General features: G+C 38.2%; 1 protein-coding gene across 1 annotated transcript; it reads left to right on the top strand.

Moving 5' to 3' along the window:
- The first annotated feature begins 4,606 nt into the window (after positions 1 to 4,606).
- Positions 4,607 to 7,544, top strand: LOC133322772 (ficolin-1-like). Its single transcript, XM_061531733.1, has 5 exons — positions 4,607 to 4,617; positions 4,689 to 4,709; positions 6,649 to 6,735; positions 6,932 to 7,348; positions 7,415 to 7,544. The coding sequence occupies exons 1-5, from the start codon at positions 4,607 to 4,609 to the stop codon at positions 7,542 to 7,544; spliced, it is 666 nt and encodes a 221-aa protein (XP_061387717.1).
- Positions 7,545 to 10,349: the final 2,805 nt, after the last annotated feature.

Raw genomic sequence — 10,349 nt, 5'->3', positions numbered from 1 at the left:
ATATTCATATAACAGCACGGGTAGTATCAGCGTCTTGTATTGTGTGAGTTTGGTCCGGCGGGAGGTGTCCTTGCTTTTGAGTTGTTTGTTCAGACCATAGTAGCATCTGTTGGCCATCACTATCTTTCTCCGAATTTCAAAACTGATGTCATTCGTTTTGTTTATGGCGGTACCAAGGTATATAAAATCTTTGACTACCTCGAAGCTGTAGTTCTCAAGTTCTACAGTTGGTCCGAGTCTACTGGACGTCTTGCATGTTGATACCATCAGCTTGGTCTTCTGGCCGTTTTCTGCCAGACCCACTTTGGCAGACTCCTTCTCAATTTGTTCAATTGTTTGTGGATGTTACCGCTCTCAGTATTCGACCCATTATGTCGATGTCATCGGGGTAGGCGAGTAACATGTGTTGTTTGGTGTACCGAGTACCATTTCTGTTCACTTTTGCCTCTCGTATGACCTTTTTCAGCAAGATGTTAAAAATATCACACTGTCACCTTGTCTAAAACCTCGTTCGATATTAAAGAGCTCCGAGGGGGCCTTTCCGACTTTAACTGCTGATCTTGAGCCTGTTAAAGTTATCCTGCATAGCCGAATTAATTTTGCAGGAATGCCAAACGCAGACATTTCTTTATACACCTCTAAACGGATAGGGCAGTCGAATGCGGCTTTATAGTCGACGAATAGTTGGACTGTTTCGATGTGTTTTTAGTGAGTTTTTTCCAGGATTTGGCACAGAGTGAAAATCTGATCGATGGTGAATTTGCCAGGTCTGAAGCCGCATTGGCTTCAGTCGTTCACACAGCACGCTGGATAGCACTTTATATGCGATGGGAAGAAGACTTATTCCTCTATAGTTGGCACATATCGTCTTGTCTCCTTTTTTGTGCACCGGACGCAGGATGCTGAGGTTCCAATCATTGAGCATGCATTCATCTAGCCAAATTGTACTAATCAGCTGGTGTATGCTCCAGACCAGCATCTGACCAGTCTTGAATAATTCGGCTTGTAACCCATCGGCACCTGCTGCTTTATTATTCTTCAGCCGATTGATTGCTATTCTGACTTCATCTTGACTAGGTGGTATACACTCTATACCGTCATCTATTATTGGTTCTGGGGTATCCTCTTCACCGGTACTATTTGATACCAGAAGTTTGCTCCTAAAAATGCTCCTACCAGATCCTCCAGGCTTCCTTCTTCATCTCTAAAGGAGGATGTGCCTGCACCAAAGCCTTCGATTTGGTGTTTTACCCGTTGGTAGAATTTTCTGACTTCATTCTGACTCCTGTACATCTCGATTTGCTCACGTCTTTCTTGTTCTTTCTTTTTTCTCCATCGCATTATGTGTTGCTACTGTCCGCAGGGTTGTCCTATACGCTGCGTTTTTTACATCGGTAGCATGACGACACTCCTGATCGTACCACGGATTTCTGGATGGTGGTCTTTGGTACCCGAGTGTTGCTTTCGCTGCAGTTTGTAGAGAGAGGGCAATTCTCTTCCACTGTGCTTCTATATTATTATCGTCAAACAGTTCGGTAAGTTGAGCGAAGTAGGCTTCTGCTATCTGTTGTGTTTGCAGCTTTTCGACGTCGAGTGTCCGTGCTGTGTTAGATCGCACCTTTGCTGCTACATTAAGACGGGTGCGTACCTTGGCTGCCACAAGGTAATGGTCCGAATCGATATTCGCTCCTCGGATCGATCGAACGTCTAAAACAATGGATGAATGCCTTCCGTCTATCACAACATGATCTACTTGATTTCTCGTTGTTCGATCGGGACAAGTCCAAGTGGCCTTGTGTATATCGAGATGTTTGAATCTAGTGCTGTTAACTACCATGTTTTTTGCTGCAGCGAAGTCTATCAACCTCATGGAGGCTGAATTTTCCGACGGTGGGACCTAGCAGAATTTTAATGTCATGGCCAGGGCAACGGTAATATGCTGTTTCTAGGCGCTCGTAAATTATGTCTTGGTATGTTCATCTTTATCTTCGGTCGGAGCATGGACGCAAATGGCACTGATGTAGAAGGACTACGCTTTTATACGGATTATAGCAATTCGCTCATCTACTGGAGTGAATCTGGAGACGAGGTATTTTATTCTCCTGTGTCTTACTGATTTACTTACGCCAGTCCCTTTCCATCGCATTTCCTGTAAGGCAATAATATCGGCTTTGTACTTCTTGAGTACATCCGCCAAAGTGAACACTGTTCCTCTTCTGTACAACGTGCGCACATTCCAAGTGCAGATTTGCAGGGGTCGTCAACATTAGGGGGGTTTGGTTTTCGTTTTCTTTGCTTTTTCATAGTAGATTGGGTTTTCCGAGAGTGGGCAACTAAACCGACGCCTCAATATATTTTTTATAGTTCATATGGGTGAACTCGCGGCACATATTAGTTCATTATTTCATCGGTGATGACAATAGCTCCCCAGGTGGCACCGCGGGGAGGTCAGTGTCCACAATTGAGATGAAAGAGGGACCAAGATAAGCCTGGACTTCGCCATGTTAAAGCCAATCAGAGCCGTTGCTTGGTATCTATCATCCCCTACGCCACCCACGCTTTATATAGTCCTGGAAAAAATATTATTGAAACCAGTAAGGAAAGTAGTAAAGTCGGACGGGGCCGACTATAAGATACCCTTCACCACTTTGGGTATATTCAATAGATGGGATCCTAACAGACGTCGCATTTTTGAAGGATCATTAACATGAAATTAAACATGTCATTCTGCAACCTATACTAAATTTTGGTCAGATATAGAGTTGCTTCTTACAATGGGACCAGATTATGTAATTAAATTAAAAATATCGAAATCTAAACCTATTTCATCGAAACTTGTCACATGTTCGGCCACATTTTGAGTTCTTCATTTACTTATAAATCCAAATTTCTTGCAAATAGAAGGATATATAGGGACTTTGGTGCACCATTTACATAAAATCGGACGAAAATATATATATGGGAGCTCTATCTAAATCTAAACCGATTTTCAACCGATCGGACGAAAATATATATGGGATCTATATCTAAATCTGAACCGATTTTCACGAAATTTAACACACGTCTTTCTAGGCTTAATTCAGAATTCTATGCCAAATTTCGTGCAAATCGAAGATTATATAGGGACTATTTTGCAGCATTTACATAAATTCGGATGAAAATATATGGGAGCAATATCCGAATCTGAACCGATTTTTCCCAATTTCAATAGTGTTTGTCCTTGGACCAAATAAGTGATCCATGCCAAATTTCTTCCAATTCGGATCATAAATGTGACATGTACTTTGTTTACAATTTAACATGGACAGACAGACGGACGGACATGCATAAATTGACTAAGAAAGTGGTGCTATGCATATTTTTTGAAAAGAAACCATATAACTAACTCGTTTCCCGTTGCCTGTTGCAAACATATGCACAAAGATATAACACCCTGTACCCTAGTGTGGTGAAGGGTATAAATCTTTCGATTTGCACGAAATTTGGCATAGAGTTCTGAATTAGGTCCAGAATAATGTGTGCCAAGCTTCGAGATAATCGGTTCACATTTAGGTATAGCTCTCATAAACAGTTTCGTCCGATTTAAGGTAAATGGTGCACCAAAGTCCCTATATATCTTTTGATTTGCACGATATTTGGCATAGAGTATTAGATCCTGAATAATGTATTAGGTCCAGAATAATGTGTGCTAAGTTTGGTGAAAATCGGTTCATATTTCGATATAGCTCCCACATTAATTTTTCTCCGATTTTATGTAAATGGTGCACCAAAGTCCTTATATATCTCTCGATTTGCTCGAAATTTTGCATAGTGTACTGAATTGAGTCTAGAATAACGTGTGCCAAGTTTCGGTTTAGATTTATATACAGCTCCCATATATATTTTCGTCCGATTTATGGTAAATGGTGCACTAAAGTTCCAATATATCTTTTGATTTGCACGATGTAAAGTTTGCAGAATGATGTTAGTCGGTACACTTATAGATAAAGATCGCATATTTAAGTTCGTTCAATTTCATGTCAATGTTCCTTTGAAAAGACATATGTAGAATATCCCCAAAAGTGGTGAAGGGTATCATATAGTCAGCCCCGTCCGACTTTACTACTTTCCTTACTGGTTTATTGATGTCTGTTGTTCTTTAGTGATAAGAAACCACAATAACTTTAAGTGCTTCCAAATATATTCTCAGAAGTAAGTCAAGCTTTATCTTGTCTCTATTGCAACAATTGTGTTGGGGGTTTTCATACTTTGTCGATAAGCCTACTGGGAAGCCAATTGGCAAATGTTTGCGTTCTCACTTCTCGTCAGTTTGCATCAGAACCTCGATAGTGACGGAATCGTAATAATGAAAGCAGTGACATTATTATTATTTATAATATTACACACAATAATAAAGAATAATGCAGATAACCGGATCGGTTTCTACATAGCCAAAACCCAACCGATCAACACCAGAGTAAATTCATTAAAAATCTGAAATGAGTAATATTTTAATTCATTTAAATTTCGATGGCAATTTTAGAGGCCCAATAAGGAGGACGATGGCTTTCAACTTTTGCAAAATTTATTCGGAAAAGTAAACTTATTAGTGGAGGAGATTAATAAAATGAGCAATAAGTGGGTATTCGCAATGGAAAACAATTGGATGAATTTAATGTTTAATATTTTATTTTTTTCTTTAATTTCAGAATTGATGATTTAACCAAAGGGTATGTTATTTTATAAGGATTGCCTTCATTTCAGAGATAAAACAGATCTCAATCCTTACAATAACTTTTTATTTATTTATTTTTTCGAAACCAATATGTAGCCTATTAATCTCATATTTTTTATACCCTTCACCACACTGTGGTACAGGGTATTATGTCTTTGTGCATATGTTTGTAACAGGCAAAAATAATCGAGATAGACCAATGGTTCCTTTTGAGAATATGCATAGAATCACTTTCTAAGACGATTTATGCATGTTCGTCCGTCCGTCCGTATGTCCGTCTGTCTGTCCATGTTAAATTGTAAACAAAGTACAGGTCGCATTTATAATATGAATTGGATGAAATTTGACACAACTCATTTCTTAAAAATCGGTTCAGATTTGGATATAGCTCCCATATATATCTTCGTCTGATTTAAGGTAAATGGTGCACCAAAGTCCCTATATAACTTTCGATTTGCACAAAATTTGGCACAATGTACTAAATTAAGTCTAGAATGATGTGTGAAAAGTTTTGAGAAAATCGGTTCAGATTTAGATATAGCTCCCATATATAGCTTCGTCCGATTTTAGGTAAATAGACCAGTAAAGTCCTTGGAAATTTTTTGACTTCCACGAAATTTGGCACAGCGTAATGATCTAGGTCTAGAATGATGTTTGCCAAATTTCGTGAAAATCGGTTCAGATTTAGATATAGCTCCCATATATATCTTCGTCCGATTTAAGGTTAATTGTGTACCAAATTCCCTATAAATCTTTCGATTTGCATGAAATTTGGCACACCGTACTAAATTAAGAATATAGAATATAGAATGATATGTGCAAAGTTTCGTGAAAATCGGTTCAGATTTAGATATAGCTCCCACATATATCTTCGCCCGATTTTAGGTAAATAGTCCACTAAAGTCCCTGGTAATCTTTTGATGTGCACGAAATTTGGCACAGAGTTATGAATAAGATCGAGAATGATGTCTGCCAAGTTTCGTGAAAATCGGTTCAGATTTAGATATAGCTCCCATATGTATTTTCATTCGATTTAAGGTAATTGGTGCACCAAAGACCCTATATATCTTTCGATTTGCACGAATTTTGGTATAGCATAATGAATTAGGTTTAGAGTGATGTGTGTTAAATTTCCTGAAAAACGGTCCATATTTAGATATAGCTCCCATATATATTTTCGTCCGATTGAATATAAATGGTGCACCAAAGCCCACATATATCTTTCGTACTGAACTTAGTATAACCTAAAATTAAATATAAATGCTGCACCAAACTCCCCAGGTCTGTCCGATTGGCACAAAATTTAGCACAACTTATTGAAGTTATTATAAGATAAGGCTTCGCAAGTTGTGTTGAAATCGGTTCAGATTTAGATATAGTTCGAATATATAGTTTCGTCAGATTTTACGTCAGATTGGTACAACATTTTGCACTACGTACTGAAGTTTATATAACCTATCATTATCATATGGAAAGTTTTATTGAAATCGGTTCAAATTTGGATAGAGCTACCATACATATTTTCTCCCGAGTTTAACTAAATGATGCATCAAGAACTCAAAATTTGGCCGATATTTTGTGACAAGCTTCGATGAAATCGGCTTAGATTTCGATGTAGCTTTTATAAATATTTTCGTCTGATTTTAAGTAAATGGTTCACCAAACTCCTCAAGTTTATCAGATATGTATCCAAATATTCAACGGGTGTACGATTGATATTTTGCTTTAAATTGATTTACATAATTTTATCCAATTGTAAGAAGCAACTCTATATCTGACCAAATGAAAAATTTAGAATAGGTTGCAGAATGACATGTTTATGGACCAATTTCATTTTACTGATCCTTCTGTTGAATATACCCAAAGTGGTGAAGGGTATCATATAGTCGGCACCGTCCGACTTTAATACTTTCCTTACTGGTTTTTATTTCCAGACAACAGGAACAAAAAAGGGGTATGAAAAAATTATTGGAGCAAATTACATGGATAAATGCCACCTTGGAGGAAGAAGCCAACAAGGGGTATGTAGATGTTTTAGTCAGATTAATATTTTTTTCATCATACTTAAATAGCCGCTAATTTTTGAATGTAAGCAGACATTTTCTCAAAATAACATATACGAAGATTTCGTTTTTAAAGTGATTTTTTAAATAAGTCAATTTTTTCATTACTCTTCAGCTAAGTCAAAATGTTTCCAATATTTTTTCCCCCCTTTAGAAAAACATCACAAAATTGGACAACAATACTCAGGCGCTTTGATGGCTCTGTCGATTTTTACCGTGGTTGGAATGAGTATAGGCAGGGGTTTGGAAATCCACCCAATGGTGAATTCTTCATTGGCCTTGAAAAACTGCATGAATTAACGACCGCCGCTGCAAACATTGAACTTAAAATCATTTTAAGAGATTGGCAGGGTGAAGAACGTTATGCCATCTACTCTGCCTTTCAAATTGCAGATCAATCAGAGAAATATAAAATTAAGAAACTGGGTGAATATAGTGGAACTGCGGGTGATTCCTTGTCATATAACAGGGGTCTAAAATTTTCCACCTTCGATGCGGATAATGATAATAGTCGGGGAAATTGTGCTGAGGCTTTGATGGGTGCTTGGTGGTTTAGTGACTGTTCTGCGAGGTATAACAAAGAACTTCAGTTAGAAATTTTATTTTTTTTAATTTTTTGCATTACTTTTCTTTGCAGTCATTTTTTTGGGGCATATAACACAAAAAGGGAGTCAGAAACGGGTGGCATTGTATGGTTTCACTGGAAATATAGCTCTCGTTATTCATTTAAGTATGCCGAAATGTTGATTAAGGCAACATTGGTATAATAAACAATTTTTTTACAAACAGATATATCAATTTATTCATGACGATTCTTACGTACTGAAAACAATAATAGAATAAAATACACTAAGATCAGTGATTTATGTATTCAATTCCGAGCACTGTGCAAAAGTAATGTCTTTCGTGCCTAATTTACTCGAATCTGACGAAACAATTCTTTCGGAACTAAATATAAATTGGGCCTGATTTGACCACTAATCAACACTCATTAATCTAGTCTCCAATCGAAGGCTTATTCATGCATTTTCATGACAATCGAACATATAGACTTTGGTGTATCATTTGCATAAAATGGCCAGAACATATATGAGAGCTATGTTTGGAACATTATATTCGATACGCTATGCTAAATGTCGTGTCAATGGGAAAAACGATGAGCCGTTGGTTCACTATTGTTGAATGGGAAGAATATATTACTTACTTACTTAGCTGGCTTGTGACAGAACTTTCGCTGCTTAAGCCAGGCTTACAAAAAATTTCCAGGCGCTTCGGTCTTTTGCGCAGTTTTTTCAATTTGAAAGACCATATTCGGCAATGTTGTTTTCCACTTGGTCTTTCCATCTTATTCGTGGCCTTCCCCTTCTGCGTGAACCATCAGCTGGTTCGCTTTTATATGCCTTCTGGGCTGGGCCATCTTCATTCATTCTCACAACATGACCTAGCCAACGTAGTCACTGCAGCTCAATACGTCTAACAATGTCAATGTCCGAAAATAGCTGGTACAACTCATGGTTCATTCGATGCGATATTCACCGTCGACGCAGATCGGCCAATAGATCTTTCAGAGAATTTTTTTTCCAAACACCCCAAGAGCTTCCTCATTTGCATGCTTCAGATCCATATAACAGCACGTGTAGTATCAGCGTCTTGTAGAGTGCGAGTTTGGTCTGGCAGGAGGTGGCTTTGCTTTTGAGTTGTCACTATCCTTCTCCGAATTTCAAAACTGATGTCATTCGTTTTGTTTATGGCGGTACTAAGGTATATACAATATTTGACTACCTCGAAACTGTAGTTCTCAAGTTCCACAGTTGGTCCGAGTCTACTGGACGTCTTGCGCGTTGATACCATCAACTTGGTCTTCTCGCAGTTTACTGCCAGACCCACTTTGGCGGACTCCTTCTCAATTTGTTAAAATGTGGCTGTTACCGCTCTCAGTGTTCGACCCATTATGTCGATGTCATCGACGTAGGTGAGTAACATGTGTTGTTTGGTGTACAAAGTGTCATTTCTGTTCACTTTTGCCTCTCGTATGACCTATTCCAGAAGGATGTTAAAAAGATCACACGACAAATTGTCAACTTGTCTGAATCCTTTACTACTTTAACTGCTGAACTTGTGCCACTTAAAGTTATCCTGCATAGCCGTATTAATTTTGCAGGAAGGATGAACATAGACATGGCTATAAACACCTCTGAACGGATAGGGCTGTTGAATGCGGCTTTATAGTCGACAAATAAGTGGTTTGTGTCGATGTGTATTTCGTGGGTCTTTTCCAGGATTTGGTATTTTCCAGGATCTGGTCAATGGTGGATTTGCCAGGTCTGAAGCCGCATTGGTATGGGCCGATGATGTCATTGACCAATCGTTCACACAGCACACTGGATAGCACTTTATATGCGATGGGAAGGAGACTTATTCCTCTATAGTTGGCACATATCGTCTTGTCTCCTTTTTTGTGCACGGGACATAGGATGCTGAGGCTCCAATAATTGAGCATGCATCCCTCTAGCCCAATTGTACTAATCACTACACTATGGACATAGAAACATGGTTCGTTTTTAAAAATTTTCATAGAATCACTACATGATGCGAATTGAATGAAACATGGCATATCTCATTTATTTGGCCCAAGGACGAACCCTATTCAAATTGGAAAAAATCGGTTCAGATGTACGTATAGCTCACATATCTATGTGTGAACCGACCTTTGTCCTATTTCATAGGATGCCTATATACGTACTGAATAACTTGTTAAAATTTGAGAATCTCTTCTGGCGTCGCTCAATACTGGCACGAAAAACAATGGCATTCTAAGCTTAATTTGAAATGTTGTGCAAAATTTCGTGTGTACCAAACATGATATGTTTCGTGCACCTTTACTTAAAATCTGACAATAATATATATGAGATATTTAATTTTGTTTCAATCGGCCAATGTTTGGGGTTTTGGTGCACCATTAACATAAAATCGGACAAAAATATAAGTTGGAAGTATATCTAAATCTAAACCGATATCCAAAAGAGTTGGCATACATTAGGCTATACTAAATGAGCGTGTATTTCCGTATATTTCGACTGTTTTTTTTTTTTCAATTGTTCCCACGCCACTCTTACCCGCCCTTGCCGACCGAGGCGGCCTCCTCCCCACAACGTAGGGAGAGTTTTAGTAGAATTTTCGGGTTTTCTAAGGTGAAAAATATATTTGAAGAAGTTTTTCGATTTGGGACCATGTTTCGACATAGATTACATATAAGGAAGTACCCTTCTCATTATACCATACACAGCTATGTTTTCAGTGCATTATAGCTGGACAATCGTCACAAAATTTTGTTTGTAGAACGGCTTCTGGTCAATGAAGACCCCTATTAGTTTTGGTAGTTATCGGTTAATAGTTAGGGGATGAAATGGACCAAAAACTTTATTTTTTCTGTTTTCTAGACGCTCTAGAAGCCATACTTATGACCCGAACATCACGAAATGCACATAGAAAGAGATCTGACCATGAAATGAGCATGACTGTTTTGATGAAGATCAGTCAATATTTACCGAGTCAAAGTGGGCCAGAGGAGT

The sequence above is a fragment of the Musca vetustissima genome, unplaced genomic scaffold (genome assembly GCF_032173495.1).
Source record: "Musca vetustissima isolate MV318-11 ecotype Yass unplaced genomic scaffold, APGP_CSIRO_Mvet_v1 utg46433, whole genome shotgun sequence".
Classification (NCBI taxonomy): Eukaryota; Metazoa; Arthropoda; class Insecta; order Diptera; family Muscidae; genus Musca; species Musca vetustissima.
The sequence above is the reverse complement of the archived record's forward strand: the minus strand, read 5'-3'. Positions and strand labels throughout refer to the sequence as shown.